This window comes from Volvox carteri, assembly GCF_000143455.1.
Source record: "Volvox carteri f. nagariensis unplaced genomic scaffold VOLCAscaffold_50, whole genome shotgun sequence".
NCBI lineage: Eukaryota > Viridiplantae > Chlorophyta > Chlorophyceae > Chlamydomonadales > Volvocaceae > Volvox > Volvox carteri.
Genome location: NW_003307593.1, coordinates 129,612 through 152,817, shown reverse-complemented (window position 1 = coordinate 152,817; position 23,206 = coordinate 129,612). Strand labels below are relative to the sequence as shown.

Below are 23,206 nucleotides of genomic sequence, written 5' to 3'. Positions count from 1 at the left end.
GCACCCACCACCACACCACCACACCACCACACCACCACACCACCACACCACCAGACCACCAACACCACCAACACCACCAACACCACCAACACCACCAACACCACCAACACCACCAACACCACCAACACCACCAACACCAACACCAACACCAACACCAACACCACCAACACCAACACCAACACCAACACCACCATCACCATCACCATCACCATCACCACCAACACCACACCACCACCAACACAACCAACACAACCAACACAACCAACACCATCAACACCAACACCACCAACACCAACACCAACACCACCAACACCACCAACACCAACAACACCAACAACACCAACAACACCAACAACACCAACAACACCAACAACACCAACACCAACAACACCAACAACACCAACAACACCAACACCAACACCGGCACCAACACCAACACCGGCACCAACACCGGCATCCAGAGAATTCTGCCCCCCCCCACGTCCCCCCCCTGGGATCACCGGGACGTGGACAGCTCCCCTCCCCCTGGGTCGGCTCGCAGGTCTCCCTCACTCGATATAGTGGGGGGGGGCCCATCACCGTTTCCATCGGCATGGGGGGCTGCATTCACAATTATACGATTAAGGGAATACTTGACCCGCTCTTTGCCGGGATCGATCTTGGAACCTTCCGGGGGCACTACGCCGCGCCTATCTAGCATATCTATGATGTCGGAACGTACATCATACATTTACATGTCCTCCCTCCCCCAACGCTCAACCCCACATCGCTCCCCTTACCTCCGGGGCAGGTCGGTGGTCTGGATGTTGAGTTGGACTGGTCCTCCGTGCTCTCCGTGGGTGAGCAGCAACGAGTGGCGGTGCTGAGGTTGCTGGCGGCGAAACCCTGCCTGGCGTTCCTGGTGAGTCCGAAACGTGTGTGAGAAGTCCTGCGGTGTGGGTGGGCGTGTGTTTGACGGTGTGTGTGTGTGTGTGTGTAGCTGTGATGCCCCCTTGTGGCGTTTTTCGTCCTCCAACCAGCAGCACTCCTGAAACCCCTCAACCCCCCTCAACCCTCCATCAGTTTCGGTACTTTGGACGACACCAGTCGATTCTTTCGCCTTGTGCCTTGTGCCCCTTGTGCCCCCCCCCCTTCTCGGTCTCTCCTGTCTCCCGCACATCTGCCCACTGACCATCTCACTGACCGCATCCTGGCCTTCAACCGCCACCGCCACCACGACGCCAGGACGAGGCCACGTCAGCGCTGGACGGCCCGACGGAGGGACGACTGTACGGCCTGATACGGTAAGTACGTCGTAAAGCATTGCATTCTGTACGCAATCTGCAGCTGTGTGCAGTCCGTGTGCCCCAGGCGGAGGGAAGGGGGGAAAATTAAGTGATTGGGAGGCGCGGGGAGGTTGCTCCTTTCAACGGCTCTCAGGCTTTCTTTTCCGTCTTTACGTTTCAGTGCCTGCGCCCGCTTGCGCACATATGTGTATGCTCACTTACATGCATACTTACCCACCCACCGGAGTGTGCATACCCTTCCCTGCCCCTTTCCTTCCTCTCTTCCCCTGTTGCCCCCCCATGTCGTACCCCCATACCCCTCCCACACTACACTCGCCCCGCCCGCGTTCCGATGCGCCACCGATCACCCTGGACGAACTGTCGCTGCAATGCTGCAACCAAATCAGTCAAATGCACAGCTTAAGGGTACCTTGACCGAATGGTCGAATATCTCCGCCAGGGCCTCCCTTCCCTCCCTCACTTCCCCTAGCGGGGACTGTATTCGTGCCGGCAGTTGACCTTTGCCGCTCCTTGCATAACTGTCTTGATAAGATTTCCCCCCCCCCTCGCCCCTCTCTGTCTATCTACCTGTCTATCTATCTGTCTGTCTACCTGTCTGTCTGTCTGTCCTCAATCGGGCAGCAAGCGCATCGGCTGCTACGTGTCTGTGGGTCACCGCATGCAGCTGCTGCAGCACCACACCCACGTGCTGGAGTGCCTGGGGTCCGGCACATGGAGAATGGACACGTCAGAGCAGTACCAGAGGAGAATGGCCGCAGCGACCGGACTGCATCTTTGAGGGGATAGAGAGCGGGAGGGGGAGAGCGGGTAGGAGGAAGGGGTTGAGCCCCCACTTCCCGTTCGTGATCCCATCATTATGCGAGGGATTACCGTGCGTTTAAGTTAGTCAGTTTCAGGAGGGAGCTGTCGTCGCCGCAAGCCATCCTGGCTGCGACGTATGGCGCCACGCCACGTGCGTGATGTGATTCAATGGTCCGAGTCGCGAAACGGAAGTCCATATTGTTTATGCTACGTACCGATGTATGTGTCTTTATGTATGTCTGTATGTGCGCATGTGGCCTCGTGACCAGTCTATGGCCGGGATGACTGGGATGGCCGTACACCCCTGATAATGGCAGGGGGGATGCACAAAGGGGCCGCGGGTATAAAGCAGCGGCGGAGGGGTCTGAGAGGGGGAGAAGGGCAGTGAGAGAGCCTCCGGTGAAGCGCGCCATTTTACTACTTCCTTTTTTGACCCTTGGTGACCATGACCCGCGGGTAAATGCGATTTCTGTGCGTTAAGTTGGCGCACCGTACGGGGTGTGCTCCTGGGTTGGCTACTGGGCTACTGGTGGGGGGAACGGGAACACGCGTCGCTTTAAACTTTACATTAGGGGCTGTTGACACGCGCCAGCCGCAACACCGCATGGCCACGGACGCCCTCACCGAGGAGAACAAAAGAATTACACACCACACCATGCCTTGCACACACGATCCAACTAGGCAATATTAATATCAAAAATGATCAGATGATTTGATCCTGCTTTGATGGATTGACTAATTTCACAATTTAGATTTTCTCCGCTTGGTTACTTCTTCTTCATTAACATCGCACTGCAACCAGGATACTGTAGACGTCAAGCAAACCTACAACCAACGCGCACGCAGAGTCAGTCAACCACACACATACACACAACCGTTTCGCGTATCTGCAAGTTAGGCAATTCACTTATGGTCGTGTGTGCCTCACGCCACACGCCATCGAGTCCACACCCGGCCAATCGGGAGTAGTCCAAACGCCCGGCTGGCTACTTTTTGCACGGCCAGTCCCACTAGCCCGCTAATCCACTCAACCACCTGTGTAATCCAATTCGTGCCAAGTCCACCCACCTACCCACACTCGCCCGCCACACGTCTTGCATCCTGCATACTGCAATAATACTTTATCAACATGGGTGTCGCGGGGGTGCCTCAAGCCAAATCCGTCAAATAGCATCCACACCCCGCAGCGCTCTTCACACAGCCGCCTCTTAACAGGCTAACAGGCCCGATATCGCTGGCGCACCGCTACCTAGCTAAGGCGAGTGGCGGGCGGCGACAGCTATGTACACAAAGATCTACACGACGTCAGGAGACAATGGCACATGTACAGGGAGGAGAAGGTGCCGTGGACCAGCAGCCCACCCCAACGCGACACCGAAGACTCCGTCATATGCGCATGAATATGTATGCATGCATTCAGGCCATGTATGAATGCCAAGTCCATCGCACGCCCGTAACAGCCCGAAGTGATTTTCCCCTCGAAGACACGAAGCCGCCTGTGTGCGACGACCCCACCCTAGTTTCGGAGTTAAGCAGGGCGTGCTGCCGAACTATGCCTCTACGACGCCTCTTCGCGACGAGATAAAAAAGGAATCATGATAGTTGCCGAATCAGCCGTTTGGATGGAAATTAGATGATGCCTTTTTATTTACCACACACCCCCCGCCCGACCATCCCCATTCAAATATCTGGCATCAAAGACCCCTTATTCCCTCTCCCTCCTGCTCCTCCCCCTCCTGCATCCCCGTAGACCTAAGTCCCCCCGGGTAGATCTGAAATGAAACCTGTGCGGGGCAGTACATGGTGTACCAAGGCCAGCGTGTACGGCATAGTCGCAGCCGGGGCCCCGAAACAACAGGACAAGACGACGAATACACACATAACATTCCAGTACCGAACCGTCAACCGAAGCCATAAAGCCCTAATGGTAATTATACAGCGACATTGTACGGTATTGGTCACAAAAGATGAATCGCCATACCGTCCTCTATAGCGGTTGCTGCTGCTGCTGCTACTGTCGGGAGGCAGTATAATACGGGTCCCACGCGCAAAAACACTTCTGCCCAACTGTGTAATTAGGTTTGGCAGAGACACAGAGACCCAAGGGCATTGCGGGCCTTGGCCCGTTAACCTCACCCGCCCAAAGAAACGGCGAGAGCGGGATGGTTTGCGGTGTATGCATGGTGGGCATACGCACGTTTAAGTGGGAGCAGGTGACTCACTCCAACAGGTGGGGCATCCCCCCCCCTGCATCAATCGGGGTGGCGTGGGCGCCCGGAAAACCAGGGCGGCAGAGGCACAATCGAGCCGCGCACGCCTCTCCCCGCCCAGGCCATTTAGTGCCAGTTCATCTCACTCCGCGTGTCGTGTGTTATGTACGTCTGTGTAACGTGGAATATCGTGAGAATATCCTCATCCTGCGCAAATGGCGACTGCTCACACCTGCAAATGGAATCTGTAAATGTGCGCTCTTCGTGCAGTGGGCAGGCCTACACACGCGCGCTAGGTCCACAACGAACAACCCCGACATAGACATAGACATGTGCCCCTAGGGGGGCCCCCAACCAAACCGTCGAGTCGAACCCAATCGCCACCAGCGGGAGGGAGTGGCGCGTGTCGTATTCATTCTCAAAATGTGCACATTCGCCCCGTGTACTGTACGGCGCACGGGTGTATGACACCCGTGGGGTGTTTGCCTCGATGTGAAAGTTTGGGGTGGCCGTCGGCACCAGAACACGCACCCTTCTTCCCCCCCACACCACGACCAGAAGACGACTACACCACAAAAAATGTCGGTACGGTAACGCAACCGGGTGGCTTTACTTCCGGAACCACGGGTTGTATGACATCATCGCGCACGACTCAGGTCAGGCTCCCTCCCTCCCTTCCTCCCTCCCTCCATGCCTCCCTCCCGGGGGGCAGTTTCGGAATTTGGACGCCTTTTTCCGGCTTAGTTCACTTCTGAGTTCCTCCTGCATATGATTTCCCCCCCCCCCAAAACACACACACCACACATACCACACCAGGCGGCATAAGGCAACCTCCCATTCTGTCAACAGAACGGCGTGTGCTGGAAACAACTCAGTACAGCACGCCGTACGTCGTACTGCACGCCGTACGGGTACTGCATGCTTGCGGACGCCCCAAAGACTCATAACAACCACACACGAACACACACCGTATGCCACCTCACTGCAACCCATGCATACGTGTCTATGTACCTACATACGTACGGCACCTGCCTCCCAGGATCCGCCTCTGTACATCCTGCCAAACAACTCCTCCTCCTCCTCCTCCTGCTGCTGCTGCTGCTATTGCTCCCGCCACGCGGCGGCCCCAGCCCAGCCCAGCCCAGCTCGCCTTAATAGCTTCGATCGGGCACCAAAGCACATCCACGCACACCTTGCTGACGGCTTGAACGACGAGGCAGTCATCAACTCCAGGGCCAATTCTCCCCCCCCCACACACACACTTGCCACAATCGCCCGAAGCACTGGGCCGCTTCTGGAGCACGAATGAACGGAAATCTTCAGCGCACCCAGCCAGCCAGCCAGCCAGCCCGTTAGCCATCCGCCTCTCACGCTGCTGGCCCCACAGCCCCCCCCTCTACTTCACCTGCACCACCTGCCCCACCGCGGCCCCCGGCTCCACCTCCACCACCTGCTCTATGGTCGCTCGGCATGAAGGGCACTCGCTGGGCGGACGGACGAACATGAGGTAGGCGCAGCGCCGACAGAAGCCGCCGTGGCCGCACTCCAAAAACACGCAAGTCGCCTCGCCGTCGTAACAGATGACGCACGGGTTCTCAGGCTCATCCGGCTCCGCGACCTCGGGAGCGCTGGACGCAGCAGCGGCAGCGGCAGTGGTGGTGGCGGTGGCGGCGGCGGCGGATCCCGGGCTGTCGCTGCAGCTGTCCTCCCTCCTGACCGTGTGGCTGATCCGAGGTGGCGGGGCATTCCGTGGCCACGTCCTGTCGCTCCGTGTAAACTTCGGGCTCGGGAGTGCCGCCACCACCGCCGCCGCCGCTACCACCATCCTCTGGGCCGTCCTGATCGGCCTCAGCCGTGGGCAGTACGGCAGGTGACCGACTGGTAGATGGCGTCGACACCTGGGATGGCCGTTCGCCGCCGCCGCCGCTGCTGCTGCCGCTGCTGGCGTCTGGCGGCCTGGCGGGGGCTGCCGCCGGGGCTTGAACCACCGCCTCGTTTTCCAACCCAGCAGTAGCGACTCCTCCCGCGCCTGACGCTGGCAGAGCAGCGGCCTCCGCACCCTCCCCCGCCTGAGCGGCACACCTCCGGGCCCTAGACCCGGGCGGTGCCGCAGCAGCCACAGCTATGGCCGTCGATGCTCCTGCCGCTTGCGGTACGGCCGGTACGGCGATACTGCCGATTCCATCAGCGGCAGCGCCACGTGGTGCGGGTGTAGCTACTGACCCAAGCGAGGTGCTAGCCGCCGCCGCCGCCGCTGCCGCCGCCACGGCCGCAGCCGGCGAGGAGGGCCGCTGCGGCAGCGGCAATGCAGCCCGGCTTCGCTCATGTCCTGCTGTTGTTGTTGCTGCTGCTGCTGCTGCTGCTGCTGCTGCTACAGCAGCGGCGCCAGCGGCCGTTCCACCATTGCCGTTGTCGGCGCTGTCCCCGCCGCCGCGCCCGCCCCCTTGGCAGGAGCGTTTGGCTGCCAAGACGCTGTCGACTTGGGCCTGAGGGGTGGTGGTGGTGGTGGTGGTGGTGGTGGTGGTGGTGGTGGCCCGGGGGTTGGAACTCTCAGTGCCGCTGCTGCTGCTGCTGCTGGGGCATGTTGGTCTGGGGGCCCCCTGCTCCAAGGGCGGTTGCACATGGTGCTGCGAAGCGCCCTCGGGGGGGGGTGTCCTGGGGCTGAGGGCCTGACGCGGGGCCGCCGCGGGGCCGCTGGGGGAGAAGGAAGGGGTTGAGAGGAAGTGGGGTTTGGGGGCAAGATCGGTGAGGAAATCATTCCGGTATGAGAAATGCCGATCGGCGTTTTTGGAATGATTTTTGGCCTTTCGATAGGGGGGGGGGTGCTATGGTGCTAAGAGGATGTGCTCCGGGACGGGGATCCGCCCAGAGGGGAGGAATATCTTATGTGATCGCAGGATTTCGGTTGTCGTACTAACGGCCTACAGCTGCGGTTGTGGTAGTTGTGGTGGTGGGGCCCAAAACGGGGCGGCAAAGGGAGGGGGCCAGTACGAGTACGCAGACACAAAAGACGAACAAGACAAAAATGAAAACTTTCTAGGTGAACAGTAAAAACCCCAACATGTTCATATGCGGCAGAAAGTCACGACACGGACAGCTCAACCAGCGACCCCCGCCCCGCAAAATCCCCCAACCTCCCCATCCCCCCACACGCCCCCATCCCCACACACACCCCACCACCACCCCACCCCTTACCCCGCACCCACCCCCACCCCACCAACCCACCAACCCACCTCTCCACATCGCGCCCATCCAGCCCCCCAGCCGCCGCAATCTCCCCCTCAGCCGCCCCCGACATAAAGCAGCTCCTGCTACCCCCCGACCGCAGCCGGGTGGCCGCCGCCGCACTCGCAACAGACCCGGGGCGCACTGGGAGCCCGGATACAGAAACCCCAGCCGCCGCCGACCCTCCCGCTGCGGCGGCGGCCTCAGCTGCCGCAGCTGTTGCTTGTCCGCTGCTGGGAGACCCCTCCGTACCACCACCAGCAGCAGCAGCAGCAGCAGGAGGCGGTGCCGGTGCCACCCGGTTGTGCCGAAACGACATAGCGCCGGCGCGACCACCGCGACCGCCACCGCTCCGGCCAGCCGCGCGAGAGCTACCGCCGTCAACACCACCCACACCAGCAGCCGTACCAGCCGTACCAGAAGCAGCCACTCCTGCCACCGTCGCTGCCGTAGCTGAGACTCCAGCCGCCGACAGCTGTGCAGCGCCGCCCAGTTCCGAAACCACGTCTTGCTTCCCGTCGGCGGCGTCAGCGGCGGCGGCGGCCAAAGACGTCGCTCGCGAGGCCCCCCTAGCTGCTGCTCTGCCGCCGCTGCCACCGGCATCTACACGTCTGCTGGTGGCGCTGGCGTTGCTGGCGCTCCTGCTTAGCGGTCGCGACTGCCCTCCTGCCGCTGCCGCTGCCGCTGCCGCCTGCTCCGCCAGTGCCAGCTCCAGGGAGGCTATCCGCTTGTAGAGGTTATCCCCCACACGTTTGAGGCGGCCGGGCTTTGACTTCCCCGCCATCAAGGACTCCACCAGCCTCGACATCTGATCATGGTGACGGTGGATAAGGGTGCGGGTGGTGGTGGTGGTGGTGGTGGTGCGGGTTGGTGGTGGTGAGGGTGGTTGGTGGTGAGGGTGGATAAGGGTGCGGGTTGTGGTGGTGAGGGTGGTGGTGGTGGTGAGGGTGGATAAGGGTGCGGGTTGTGGTGGTGAGGGTGGTGGTGGTGGTGAGGGTATTCAAGTTGTGTGTAGTGGGGGAGGGCCGCTGGCGAATGCAGCAAATACCAGAGATAGGGGGGTGTCGGGCGGCCCCCTTCAGGCGTGTGTCCTGAGGCCCCCGCAACCAGGGGATGCGGAGCTAGGACTTCAATACTCCTTGGGAGCTCCCCTACAGCGCGCCTTTCTCCCCTGCCCCTCCTACGCACGGACACACACGCACTCACGCACTCACGCACTCACGCACGCACACACACACACACACACACACACAGGCAGAGACAGACATACAGACGGCATGGCGGCTGGCAGAGGTTAAGGCAGAGGCTAAGGCCTGACTTCTGCTCCCAGTCGACCCAGTCGACCCGGGTTCAAATCCGCCTGCCGGCTCCTCGGGTGTTTGAGGAGTGATGTAATGGGAGGTGGCCCCCCATCATATGGACGGTGTAGGACGTGATAATATCAACTTGCGAGCTGACCAGGAACTGAGTTGATGCGCCGTTGATTCGCTAGATTTGGTTGGATGCTGGTGGTGAGTTGCCAAACCCAACGAATACATTCTGAAGTCGGATGGGGTGACGGATTAGGGTGCCCCTCTAGCAGGGGAGAGCAGGGACTGCCCCGGGAAAGGGGGCCGCTGGCGAAGTTAACCACCCTGTAACAACATACATACATACAGACACAGAGGCAGACAGACGGACACGCGCATCCCGGCGGGGCTCCTCACCTCTTCCTCCGACAGCTCAGCCACTCGGCGTTGCGCCTCATCACGCTCCGCATGCAGCCTCCTCGCCATCGCCTCGTGCGCCGTCCACACCGCCCCGCGAGCCAGCAGCGCGTCCCGCACCGCCTCCTTCAGCCGCAGCGCCACCGCAATGACCACCGCCGACAGCCACATCAGGAACCAGGACAGCGCGTTGGGCCACATGATGCTCTGAGGGCGGCCGGGGGGGGCCGAGTCCGGTCAAGGGGGGGGGAGGGGAAAGGGGAAAAGGGAGGGAGGGGAAACGGGGCGGGAGAAGAAGGGCTGAACGCAGAGGTAAGTGTTGGTGGGCGGGGGGAATGAGCTAGGGCCGCATACCGGTGAGAGGGGAGCTATGAGAGGGGTTCATGTGTGGGGGGTTGCTGTGTAAAGTGCATTATGATGCCCCCATGGAAGCCTGGATGGTGGAAACAACCCTAAGGCAACTTTCCACCCCCCATGCCGCTCGTCCAAACCACCAAAACCGTTGTTGGCATCGTACCGCGACACTGGTCTTATGGCCGGTGCCATCCTCGCTGCTATCCTCCTCCTCATCGAGTCGCCGTACAAGTGCAATGTACGACACAAACTGGGGTACGGTAGACAGCAGTAGCAGCAGGAAGCCAATGGGCAGCAGCAGCTCCCGGGGCCTTGCCCAAACCTTGAAGCACATCAGCAAACTAAACACCTGTGTGTGCGTGTGTGCGTGTGTGCGTGGGGGGTGGGGGGGTGGGATGGGAAGGAGGGGAGAGGAGCGGGTTGCGGTGGGGTTGGGTTACGACCCCTCTCGGGCGGGAAGTTAAGCGGGGGGTTGAGGGCGGGTGAGGGCGGGTGCACAAGGGGAGAGCGCGGGTAAGGCTTCAACCGGTGCACCAAGGGGGCAGATCCTATCCTTCTCCTTCTTCTCCTCCTTCTTCTTCTTCTCCTCCTTCTTCTTCATGTCTGTCGCCACCACGGGGCGCCCACATCCCCCCATGCACCCCACCACCATCGCTCCAACCCCGCCACCACTTACACCCCACATCAGCCCTTTTTGAAATTCTCCTCTTTTGCACCCACCATCGCCGCCACCAGCAGCAGCCCGCTGAACCACATCCAGGGCACCAGGAACACGACGCGCCATGAAAAGGTGCTGCCGTCATCAACCTGACAGCAATTAGCCGTCCGGCGGGATGGAGGAGGTTAACGATAAAAGATACACACGTAGAAATTATATGAATACAATATGCGCATTTACGACGTAGAGGACGAGTACATACATACATTGGCTGCGTAGGGTGTTGGGTATTTATTAGGGTATTTATTGCGGAACTCGTAACAGATTCAGGATCGGCCTCCACGAAAAAAAAACACTGCAGTCTGAGTCGGGGTCGGGAGCACACAAGACTTGTGCTGTGTGCTCGCGACCCTTGTGCTGTGTTTCGGCTTCGGCCCCCGGCTCTCGCGGCCCACACTGTAATCGAAGTCATACATACACACATACATACATACCTTGAAGGCCACGAACAGCAGGAAGATGAAGAAGAGGTCCCGACTGGAGCCGAACATCCTCTCGGTGCGGTCCTTGAGGCACAGCAGCATGAAGGTGATCACCCAGCAGGCCCTGGAGGAGATGGAAGGGTGGCGGCGGCGGCGGCAGGAAGGAGACAGGCAGCCGTGTGTACACATACAATAGCCCGCCGGGGGAGGCCCGGGGGGGACAAGACAGAAATGGGACACGAAGGCATTGGACGAGCCAGTGCCACATGGATTTGCATTTGATTTGGGTTGTACCTGTGTATGTGTGTGTATGTGTGCATGGGAGAAAAAGGAGGGGGGAAACCTGGAATCAGCCCGCGCGAAAACCTTGGGCTGGGCTTTCAAGACTATGGCTGGATAACCCAGGATTGGGCTCCTTGAACCGCAACATTCCACCGGCAGAGTATTATCAAACAAGTACCCAATCACGTTTCCTGTTAAAGTTTTATTTATATACTACTATTCAATCATATGCTTTTGTGTGCCAGAAGCATGTTCCTTTCTTCGAAGATATTGAAAGGAGCGTCTCGGCCTTCTTTTGTCAATCCGGCAAGAAAAATCCAGTTATTCCATACGCTTGAGAAAAGGTCACTGCTTGCGGCTGTGATCTTGCTTGTCATACAGGGTCCACAGCTTCACAAGCATCTCGCCGCGCGCTCTCAAGTCCGTAACATAAACAACAGCGGTAAACAAAATAACACACGGCATAGTTAGATAATGGTTTGGAGATCCTAACGCTTGCAGAAGTCGGCAATTGGGCATCTCGGCCCTAATCAGCTAGGCATATGCACAATAACAACACGCTCCAGACATGCAATTGAAATAAGTGCTCACTTCATTACGCTGTGATAAGAAGTGCCATATCATGTCATGTCATGCCAGAGCGGGGCTGACTGCAAACCCCGGACGCCGCTGCTACATCCCAAGACAGTCCCTCCTTGCACGTTGCCAGTCCCACCCCCCTCAGCCTCACCAGATGGGTGTAAACATGAGTCGCAACGGAGTGCTCTTCAAAGTGCCCCGCTGCAGCGCATTACAAAACAACATCTGCAGGAGAGGATTCGAAGCAGCGCGACCCAATCCAGCCCGAGCGAGAGAAAAGCAAAAGCCGGAAGGAGGGGAGAAAGCATCAGTGGGTGTGACATCGAGAGGCAATACTGACGACGGGACCAGACGAAGTGGCCACGAACAGGCGGGTGGCAGCAGCCCGGCAAACCTGGTCTCCGCAGGAAAAAGGGGCGTGGCTACAGGTGCTCGATTGCAAATTGTCCATGGCGTACCTAGAAGCACCTCCCTCCAAAACCATCCCCCTGTCCCATCCCCCCGTGCCCTTCTCATGCACCGTCACGTCCCCACTCGCCTGGCCTGCTTTACCTCCCCCCCCCCAACCAGAGCCCCCTGCCCTCTACCCCTCACCTTGGCAAGGAATATCGCCGTGGACTCCAGCGCATTGTTTGTCCAGTCCACCCTGTGGGACCTCACCCTCACGTGCCGCAGGATGGTGTACTGCAACACCAGTCCCGGGCTGGCGGTGGACGCAGGGGGCGGCCCGATCTGCTTGTACACCATGTAGTCCTGAAAGCGGGAGAGTGTGTGCGAGCGCGAGAGCGAGAGACCGTGTAATCAAAGAAAGGGAGGTAAGGCGCGTAAGGGGGAATCACATCAAGAGATAAAGGATGGCATAGGAGAGGAAAGAGAGAGAAAGAGAGAGCGAGAGAGAGGGAGAGAGCGAGAGAGAGAAAAGATATATGCTAAAGGCCAAGGTATTGCTTGCCCGTCATGGTGGGCCCTACCATGCTGCTACGTTTCCCATGATTCCAGAGCTTTAACCGAGTGCCGCCACCCATTGGTTTGTTAGTCCCAGGTCCCAGGCGATGATGTCTCCAGACACAGCACCAGCTACCGGCTCTTCCCATTCGCGCCACCTCGCCGTACGGCAGGCCCTCCCTTCTTCCTTCCCTCTTCCCTGTTTAGAATCCCTCGTGTCGCGAACCCAACCCGACCCCGGAGAAACCCGCCCTTTCCCCCCCTTTCCGCGCCTTCATCTCTTCCGCACTCCCTCCTCACCGCTAGCGACAGCACCAGCAGCTGCATGGGTATATGTAGCAGGTGGTTGATGATGGTGGGACTGAAGACAGCCCACCAGGAGCAGTGGAGCCGTCCATCAAGCTGCAGGGCAGGGCAGCAGGTCGGCCAAGTCGGCCAGGTCAGCAAGGCGGATGCCAGGGTGGTTAAAGGCACATAGGTTCACAGGGTAACACGGGGCCCGGCTCAGGCGCAAAGCGGCTCTGGACAAGTGGGCCAGCAAAGATAGCGTACGAGGCAGGAAGGTAAGGGGACGACCTTTCGATATGGGGATGATGAGCATCGAGGGTTGGGGGTTTAAGGGATGTGGAGGATTGGGTAAGGGGAGGCTGAGCCCGCGGGGGAATCGATCGTGGCCCTGAGCTTCAAGGCCGGGCTCTCGAGGCAAGGGGGCCAGGAGGGCGGGCGGGCCAGGGGTCAGGGTCGTCAAGAGAGCGATGGCCGAGGGGAAATTTGTCCATAGCCCAGTGCGGAGTCTGTCAGTTGGTGTAGTGTACGTCGATAGAACATGAACAACAATTTGGTCATGATGCGCATGAGAGGGCACATGGTGGGATTCAAGAGCGCAGCACACCATGGGAGCGTGGCACTGTACAGCAGCAATAGAGAGAACTCAAATGTAATAAGGATGATCAACCTGGCTGTTGTGTGCGTAAGGGCGTAGTATCCGAAAAACAAAGCAGGATGTGCAGTAGTTGCAAAACTTTTTAACATGAGGAAGACCAATAAATTTCACCTAACATACCTTTTGCCATATAAGCACAGCCCAGATTGCATTTGTCAACCATTGGAGCGTCGCATGCGCCATTACAACTCGTGAATCGAGACGTAAGCGACTCGGCGTAAGAACGACGACCTCCTGATCCACTATATTTTCATCGCGAAGAACATTCCCTGTGAAAGACCCACTGTCCCGCGTCATCCCTTCAGTCACAGGCTCCGTTCCATTTAGCAGACGGTCGGCTGCCCAATTAGCACCAAAGTTTTCAATATCACTACGGCTGCCGTTATGTGATATATGCATTGAAGCTAGACGTGGCAAGGTATTAGTCGATATAGAACCAGGTGGACTCCTTTGCTCGCCATATGGCAGCTGGGAACTTGATTCCCTTCTGGGTTCAGCGTCAGACCCAGGAACAACAAACGGATGTTCAGCTGCAAAATCTATAGCAGGACCGTCGGCAGGTGGCGTTGGTGGCCGGACTGCCGCGTCCATGGTTGCCTACTCTTCACGTAACCCAGTCTACATGGAAGAATACGCGATATCACGTATTATCGTAAATCTCATTATGCATTGCACCCTCCAGGCAACAGGTGGAGCCCGTCATAAAATACGACAACACGTCAACAGAATTCTCGACGCACATCCAGCTCACATGAAGTCGACGGGAGCCCAACTGGCTCGTGCATAACCTTAATCACTTACACGTCAAGCGCCCATCCTGCACGGTCATACTCAATCACCACACGACGCTACTCCGTACGACGCGAACGTGCCTATCCGCGCCTTCTGCGACACCATTACACAATCGACCTATTCCATTCTTTTCCAAGCAAGCGGCGTCATAATTGACGCAAGCCGTGACCTAGCAGAATTTCAATCACTGATACCACCCTTTCCTTTTTACCGATATGAAGAGGATGGCTGCGCAGACGCATCAGCGAAAAATGCCGCACACAGCACCGTTCGTCCAGTAACCCTATCCGCTAAGAAACACAAAAACATGTGACCCTCTCTTCCATTTCTAACCCAGGCAGGTCCGAATTATATATGTACGATGCTCCAGTCTAGCAATCAGTCCTATATCCCTTAGTGTGTGGTTGTTACAGTATATCCCTTAGTATTGCATTATTATCCTTAGTATTGCATTATCACCCAGCCGCCGAGGCGCTCTGCGCTGCCGCAGATGACAGCAAGGGCGCTTCCCAACATCAGGCCGACCCGCAACCCAAATGCGCATCACTGCTGGGCTGCCTGCGCGAGCTGGGCTGCCTTGTCCTTGTCCAGCGACAACGCACACACCTGCATGCAATACGCAGCATGCAATACGCAGCATGCAATACGCAGCATCAATACGCAGCATGCAATACGCAGCATCAATACGCAGCATGCAATACGCAGCATCAATACGCAGCATCAATACGCAGCGCCTTAAGCACCAAACCTCCCCGCAGCAGCACCACCCAGCAACAGGCACACAGGCTCGTCATTCTGCTCGTGTAAGTGGTCACAGCCACGTACGTACGACGTAACTGCCCTCAAGAATAAAACCCCGGAACCCCGGGAGAGCGGGAACAGCTACAGGCGTGCTTGGGTGTGTGCGTGTTGGCCCCGTCCCTGGCCCCCCCCCAATCTCCCCCAGTCCGCCGTGGTTTTCCTAACAGATCATCATCTTCATCTTCATCTTCATCATCATCATCATCATCATCACTATTAGGTATCAACCGCTTGAGAACCCGCCTACGGGACTCCCCCGACCCCGCCCTCCGCGCTGTCGTACAACAGCTGCCGTACCTGTGCACATTCCGACAGGCAATACTGTCTTGACCGGAAGCCCTCCTTGAACACCACGATCTCCTTCCTCACGCTGATGGGGCCCAGCCCGGGTGCGCCTGATCAGATGTGGTGGTGGTGGTGAGGGTGGCGAGGGTCATGATGGTGCTAGTGCTTAATAACGGCGGGTAGCGCTTCTGCCCCTCCGGAATGGGGGATGGGTGCGGTTCGGGGCTCCTACGGGAAGCGCTCAAGAGCTGCCCCCCCCGGGCCCCACCCGGCCCGGCCTGTGCGGCGGGCAACTGTACAGGGAGCCAGAGTGCGGTGAGTAAAGTGAGGAGAGTGCCCGAGTGCGGGCCCGATGACGCAGCCCTTGCCTACCCCTGGGGTGAGCAGTAGCAGTAGCAGTAGCAATAGTAGCAGTAGCAGTCGCAGGGCGCTGCTGTGCCCAGAGGACGGTCAGGAAGGCGAAGCTGCATGTTCCGTCCCACCCCATTTTCCGGTCCCTCATAACCCGAGAACCTCACCTCGCATCCCTCCGGCCCATTTTGGACATACAGACACACATATACACACAGCCACAGAGAGACAACCCAACCAGCCCAGTTCTTACGCACCTCCCCCCCCTCGTATGCAAGTAGGAACGCACTTCCGTATGCATCCCTCTATCTCCCGCTTCTTAGGGCCGCTCACGACGCTGCTCAGAGGCGCTGCCGCCGTCTCGCCTGACCCGGGGGGGGAGCAGAGAAGGGGAGAGCGGAGGGAAGTTGACGGGTGACAAAACACAAGAGACACATATCCGCGAGTGGAGCCATTCACACGTTTGGGCACCAAAAATGTGCTTTCCTTTCCTGCGCCATATTACTTCACCGCAACACGCAGCAGGGATACCCGATGACGCCGTCTAGGCCAGAATGCAAGGCAAGCGTGCAAGCAGCAGGTTGCTGCGGACGTAGTTGTTGATGTGGGCAGCGGCAGGGGTGGGCGGCTGGGCAAGTAGATATGTAGGTATGTATGTTTTCCCGGAAACACCTTTGGGTGGCTTCGGTGGGGTACCCGAAACCGCGCTTCGCGCGGCCCCAAATCCTTTCGAATCGCTCCGGGGTGTCTCGGTGTTCCTTTCGGGCAAAACGGAGTATTACACAAAATGTTCGCGCACGAATCGGGGTGAAGAACCCTGTAGTAGGTAGGTAGGTAGGTAGGTAGATAGGTAGGTAGGTAGGTAGTCAGGTACATAAGTAGTTAGGTACGTAGGTAATTGGGTACGTAGGTAGGTAGGTAGGTAGGTAGGTAGGCGCGCACCCGAGGCGCTCAGCTGTGAGGGCACATTCTCAAACGTGTCCATGTCCGGGTCGGACGCCGCGATGAGCGCCAGGGAGGGTGGCGGCAGCAGCGCCAGCTGGTGATTTAAGAAGAGGGTGGGACACGAGGGGGCACAGGGGTAGTGGGAGAGGGACAGTGGGAGAAGGGCAGTGGCATGACTCCAGCCTTGTGGTTGGATGGTTATGAGATTAAGGAAAGGGTGTTCAAAATGTCTTAGGAAGGATTACTTCGGGGTCATGTAAGTTAGGTGTACGAAGTTGGATAGGCTGTTGGCCATGTGTACGACGGAGGGAAAGGGTGAACGGGCTGTATGAAAAGGTACAGGACGGAGGAAGAAAGTGCTACGAGTTTCGGCGTTAGCTGGCTGCTTATATGACTGAACTTCGCACCTGAAGGCCAACACAGCACAAAGCCACGAAGATTCCTGGGATCCAATGCCTAGCGGGTTGGCCTTGGGGGTTCCGGCCACCACGCACGACTGCACCGCTCTCGTCAAGGGACCCTGATTGCGCGCTCAAGCTCCGCTCCACAGAAGAAACTCTGTCAGATCTATATGATGGCTTTGCTTTCGTTTCCTGCTGCTTGCAGTGCGCCTCACAGCAGGCTCGCAAACGTTGCATTTCTGACAAATGGACGTCGAATTGCTGATATGGAATCCAAGCAAGCCGTTGTGATGTGCCTTGCACCCGTCCATTAGATGAATGTTTGCATCGTGGGTATGACTGCATTCCTTGAACGGCAAGCGAAAAGGCCTCGGCTAATGCCCGGCGACAACTATTGTTACAATTAAAAAACGCGATGTCTAGCGTCCGAACATAGGAAATCTGAGGACTGTGCCTCGCCTGACCTTCTCGTTGCGAGATATTCGCGATTTCCTACCAACCGTCTTCACAACCGCCTACCATCTCGGCAGCCGGCCCATGTCAAAGTCGTCATTCCCCTTGGCCTAAACACAGCCTTCCAATAAGGCGTAACAGGATAATTTGTAATCATGGGCAAATTTTATGCATTATCATAACTTTGCTCCTCTTGACACGTAGGCTTTGGGCTATTTTTTGTCTCTCCAATAGTCTACAGATTGGAAGCGCTCTGGACGTGCCTGCCTGACCCGCAAACCGGGATTAGGACATTCTAATGGCGGGAACGAATAATCTTGAAGCAATTTATTGCTGCCTTCATGGCTGTGGTGTGTACCGAACGCTCTTGCGTCCATGTAGCGTAGAGCATAGCCAGCCTCACCTGCATTCGACTGCACCATGCATAATTCCTGAGTATCCTACTTCAAAACTCCCCAAGCCCTGCTGATGTTGGCGCCCCTTGTGGAGCCGCTACCTCTATGCCGTCCCTGGCTGGGCCCCGACCCACCCACCGATGGTCCTTCAAAACGAACCCCCTCTGGTATGAACGACCCCATTAGCGCACACATGTCGGAGGGAACGCGGTTTTCATCAAGAGCATCATCACCGTAGGCCGGCACTTGTGCGTCGGCCCCAAATCCGTTTTGTAGGCGGCGAGGAACACTGGAAGGCTGGTGTTTGCAAACTCGTGGGTGCGAAAAAGAGTTGTGACAGAAGGGGTCGTGAGTGAGCGGAGCACTGGATGAATAAACGTACACATCACGTTGGCTACACAGGTAAAAGAGGTGTATCTCGAAGGTATCTCGCGTGTTGCCCCACGGGGCCGCCCTCGTAGCGGACACATGATGGGTTGCTGGAGGGCGTCTGGAAAAGCCGCCTGGACAAAGGGAAAACCTAGCGAGAGTGTTTATCCCCTTTTTTCCGTTGTTGAGGTGCTGTGTGATGATGATTGATATGATCATTCGTGGATGGATGGGATGATGAAGTTGGCAGGCTGATGGGTTCCTGGGCTCTTCGCCGGCAGCATCTCTGCATCTCTGCATGTGTCTGGTACTTGACGTGTGGTACCCTGGGGTCAGTGGGCAGACAGAGGGTAGGGATTAGGCAGTAGGCAGTACATGTTGCCGTACTGACGTACGGCCAGTGTTCCCCAGCAACGGACGACCCTCAAGGTGCCCTACGTTAACTGACGCTGTTATAAAAGAGCGTAGTCGCTGGAAATTCCATACTTGTATTGTAATTTTGTTACAGTCAGCAAAGCGCCGGACACCACTCTCGCCCTATTTCTGCTCTCACCATTTACTGGCATCTGAGTGTCGGATACCTAACAATAGATTTAACGTTAGTGGATAAGTCCACCGCAAGATCTGAAGTTGAAATCGCGTGATGTAAACGTGTGGCATTTTCAACGAACGAACAAACGGCGGTAACCGACAACGACTAACGTAACCATTGACCATCCGGTTACTGGAAATATCGAACAATCGATCATCTCTCGATAAACATCCCACATTTGGACAAAAAAACGTACTGCATGTGAAAAATTTGAGTGCATGCAAAAATGAAAACAGAAAAGACGTGAGTTTGATCGCATTATGGAAATGATAGCTTCATTCCGTACGTGTTTTCAAGTCGACACCTCCTAGCCTTTCGACTACGCCCAAACGGTAGATCCGCTAGAGGACAGAAAATTCTGCATGCGTCCCTTGCCGGTACGCCTGGCGCCGCACGAAATGAAGGTATGGGACGTCCTGATTTGGACTGTACTGTAGCCGCTACACGCGCGTACCCAAAGTCTGCACCGAATATTAAAGAGTGACACACGTTGTGCACCCGGGACCTCGTGGTTTGGGGAGTGTTTCGGGTCCTCGTTGCATTTCGCCAACCTCGGCGGAGCATTCATAAGGACCTAAACTACGACGGCTCACCGATCTCTCTAGCTAGAGAAACTGCTGCATTGGGCTGCTGCTGTACGGCATACACACACACACGCATGCGCCTGAAAAGGCCCGGCACGGCCATGCATTTTTAAAGCCCATGCATTACACACGCACACACACATGCACGCACGCAACAAAGGAAGTAGAACCGTTTTCGTCGTTCGGCAGCAATAATGTTTCTTGAACGCTCGCACGCACGCACTCACGCACGCACTCACGCACTCACGCTCGCAAATGGTACTCAGCAGGCCCAGGGTCGGAACCCCCCTTGTACACCAGCTGTGAATGAATGTGCAGCTGTGGGCTGCCGACCTGCGGACTGCACAAGAATAACAAGAGCGCACTAACGCCCCATTAATGTAGCTGTCTACCCCGACCGTTACCCCGGGCCCCCCCCCCCCAAATCAACGTAGCTGCACAAGGAAACCTGTTGACACCCGCGCGCTGCTCACCCACCGCTACCGAACATGACGAACATGATGAGACCCGAGATCTGCTCGCACCCATATGGGCACCTCATAGGTGCATTCCAACTAAACAGTACACATTGCAGGTGCCGTACACTGCTGTGTGCACTGCATCAACATGCACGGGTGTAAATGAAGTATTTATTAGCCACGAACCGCCTGGCCCTCTCACCCACGCCATTTCCATAGCCGTCAGAAACGCCGTCCATTCTCCGCCGTACATGAAGACTCATAATGATAAGACACACGCACGCACATAATCCATCCCCCTTTTAACCGCACGAAACCACCACCACCACCACCACCACCACCTCCAGTACCCTCCTGGCTAATCACTAACGAACGGCGCACAGCCACACGAACAATACCCGGTGCCCACCTTTCAATCACTCTCACCCCATGCGCATGCTGTGACAGCAACTGCTGTGACAGCAACTGCTGTGACAGCAAGGCCAGGGGTGACCACGAAGACAAGAGCTACCTGGGCCGTGCAAGGGCCGTACCAGGGCCGTTCCAGGGCCGTACCAGGGCCGTACCAGGGCCGTACCAGGGCCGTACCAGGGCCGTACCAGGGCCGGGGGTACGCCCGTGCACTTGTTAGCCCCCGTTGGGGACCCGGGGGGGATATCCCCGGCTGCTAGTTCCCCAGCTGGTTGTTGAAGCTGTTGGTCGACCTTCATTGGCCAGGTAGTCAGTCCCGTGGGGCGGTGGTGGTAATGTCGCTAATGCCAGTGATGTGGGTGATGTGGGTGATGGCTATGATTGATATGATTGATATGATAATGCCGGTAGTCGCAATGACGGTCGTCATGGCTGTGATGCTGGTGATGCTGGTGAGGGTGATGGTGAGGGTGATGATGCTGGTAACGATGACGCTGGTGACGCTGATGATGGTGAGGGTGGTGGTGATGGTGACGATGATGATGGTGAGGGTGGTGGTGATGGTGACGATGATGATGGTGAGGGTGGTGGTGAGGGTGGTACACGCGAATCGTTGGATTCCTCCGCAAGCAAAACCAACGGAAGTGGCGATGTTGAAGAAGACGGAACCAGTTTATAAAGGTACGCGGCAACAGAGCACACTAACATTATAATGGTGACAAGAACGGCGGACACGGCGATGGCGACGGTGGCAGAGGTGCCAGCGGTGGCGACGAGCTATTTAGGCGGCGGCGGCCGCGGCAAAGGCGGCCGACGTGGAGGCGGCAACGGCCGCGGCGGCCGCCGCGGCGAGGGTGGTGGCCGCGGCGGTGGCGATGGCCTGGGCGGACGTGGCGGTGGCGACGATGGCCCTGGGGGCCGCGGAGGTGGCGGTAGCGGCCTTGGCGGCCTTGGCGATGGGGGTGGCGAGGATTGTGGCGGCGGCGGCGGCGGCTGTTGCTGCTGCTGTTGTGGCGTGCTGATGAGCTGCGGTCCGTCACAGTCTGGATCCAAGTCATCCTGTGTAAATGTGTGAATGAGAATTACGCGGAGCAGCGCAGACGAACGCGGGGAGGGTAGGAAGAAGGAACATCGGAAGTAAAGCAGCAGCAGCAGCAGCAGCAGCAGCGGCAACAATGCCGATGAGGACATGACGCTATTCATGCCCCTGGCCTTTCAGGCACGTGCGCCTGCCCGTGCTTGCTTGCATGTACGTGATATTACATTTTCTTACGTAGATGCATCGTCATCGGGCTTGCTCTGCCGGGCGGAATGGTACCCCTCAGTCCATCCTATGAAGGAAACCTGGCACCACAGCCCTATGACGGCTATATAGGCCTTACGGCCAGCACAGGAAAGCCGGAAGCTGAGTAACAAATGTAGGACACAACGATGCGCGCTCCTAACCACACAACCCACCCAATGCGTTTTGAGCCGCCTTGTACCGGGTCATCACATTGGGAGCTATGTGTGCTGACGTGAGCAACATTCACATTTAAGATAAGCATACAACAGCACATACAAACACACATATACACATACATACATATATACATACACATACAGGCAGGTGGCTGGCAGAGGTTAAGGCTTGGCTTCTGTCCTCGGGCGACCCAGTTTCAAATCGTTCTGGCAATTTTCGGGGTGTTTGCGAGATGCTGAATTGGGAAGGAATCCCCATTTTGTGGACGGTGAAGGACGATATTATCACAATATCAACTTTCAAGCTAAGTTGAGGCGCCGTTGATCCGCTAGATAAGGTTGGATGCCGGTGGTGAGTTGCTGAACCCAACGAATACACTCTGAAGTCGGAAGGGGTGAACGGATTAGGGTGCCCCTCTCGCAACTGCCTCGGGAAAGGGGGCCGCTGGCGAAGTTAAGCACCCTGTAACAACATACACACACATAACAGCACAACGGCTCCCAACTTCGGTCTGGCACACCCTCGGCCTGCTCGCCAATCCACGCAACCAACAACCAATGCAAACCCACCACAAGACCATCGCAGTCGTTATCCAGGCCGTCACCACACGAGTCGCCACCCTGGGCCTCGGAGGTGCCGCTGGCCCGGCAGACGGTGACGACGCAGCTGCCGGCGGCAGGCGTTATGGACTCGACTCGTACGATTATGCCGTACGGCATAGTAGCCTTGTATGTGCCTCCAGGGTTTATCGCAGCTTGCAGGGACGACCGGATGTATGACGTGGCAGCCTGTGCGAACGCGTGTGTGTGTGGTGGTGTGTGTGAGAGAGAGCGAGTGTGTGTGTGGGTTGCACCTTATGGAGTTTTGTCGCCCTATTAAAACCGCACATACATACACACACGCACACCACCTCCACCACCATCACCACTACCGCATGAAAGCGGGCACTGCAGGCTGCAGCCGAGCTCGTTGCCGTGCCGACCTGCCGTCGCCCGCCTGTGAGGCCTACTGCCCGCCCACCCAACCTTCCCCCCCCCCGCCACCCATCCCCTCTCACTCACTCACTCCTCCCCCCACCCCGCTACGCACCTACCTGCGTCACGCGGGATGTGTGCACATACACGCGGTTGATGGGTAGTTCGAAGTCATCGAACGGCGGCTGGTGCATGCGCAGAGAGACGTAGTACACGGGTGCGGGGGTCTGTATGTCGTTCCGGGTCTCGCTAGCCGCGAGGGGCACCCAGGTGGGGTCTATCCGTATGAGGGACTGGGGAGAGCGGCTCTGCGCGGGCAAGGTGAACCTCCGGGGTCGGCCCACCGGCAGGTTGGTGCCGTTCAGGTCGGCTCCAGGGAGGGGCGATATCCAGCCCAGGCGCCACTGGTTGGGGGAGTTGAAACAGGTGCGACCCCTGACGGATAGAGAGGGGTAGAGGAGG

At 57.6% G+C, this 23,206-nt stretch overlaps 3 protein-coding genes across 3 annotated transcripts in view; 1 reads left to right on the top strand and 2 right to left on the bottom strand.

Annotated features, from left to right (window-relative positions):
* The window catches only part of VOLCADRAFT_96169 (uncharacterized protein), a gene marked incomplete at both ends in the record, with an annotated part of 9,208 nt that extends 7,144 nt beyond the window's left edge, over nucleotides 1–2,064 (top strand). The window contains 3 exons of the mRNA XM_002955279.1: nucleotides 791–901; nucleotides 1,225–1,283; nucleotides 1,908–2,064. Coding sequence (XP_002955325.1) covers nucleotides 791–901; nucleotides 1,225–1,283; nucleotides 1,908–2,064 — 327 coding nt within the window. The remainder of the gene's footprint in view (nucleotides 1–790; nucleotides 902–1,224; nucleotides 1,284–1,907) is intronic.
* Nucleotides 2,065–3,781: 1,717 nt separating this feature from the next.
* On the bottom strand, nucleotides 3,782–17,283 carry VOLCADRAFT_96168 (uncharacterized protein; the record flags this gene model as incomplete). The annotated part of the gene is made up of 16 exons (XM_002955222.1): nucleotides 3,782–3,871; nucleotides 5,703–5,925; nucleotides 6,380–6,588; nucleotides 6,699–6,783; nucleotides 7,531–8,330; nucleotides 9,229–9,435; nucleotides 9,746–9,931; nucleotides 10,303–10,389; nucleotides 10,735–10,846; nucleotides 11,735–11,808; nucleotides 12,178–12,336; nucleotides 12,829–12,930; nucleotides 15,362–15,459; nucleotides 15,958–16,065; nucleotides 16,643–16,739; nucleotides 17,053–17,283. 16 exons carry the CDS (start codon nucleotides 17,281–17,283, stop codon nucleotides 3,782–3,784), a joined length of 2,868 nt encoding a protein of 955 aa, XP_002955268.1.
* Nucleotides 17,284–21,085: 3,802 nt separating this feature from the next.
* The window catches only part of VOLCADRAFT_96167 (uncharacterized protein), a gene marked incomplete at both ends in the record, with an annotated part of 5,913 nt that continues 3,792 nt past the window's right edge, over nucleotides 21,086–23,206 (bottom strand). The window contains 4 exons of the mRNA XM_002955221.1: nucleotides 21,086–21,367; nucleotides 22,340–22,558; nucleotides 22,864–23,052; nucleotides 23,089–23,179. Coding sequence (XP_002955267.1) covers nucleotides 21,086–21,367; nucleotides 22,340–22,558; nucleotides 22,864–23,052; nucleotides 23,089–23,179 — 781 coding nt within the window. The remainder of the gene's footprint in view (nucleotides 21,368–22,339; nucleotides 22,559–22,863; nucleotides 23,053–23,088; nucleotides 23,180–23,206) is intronic.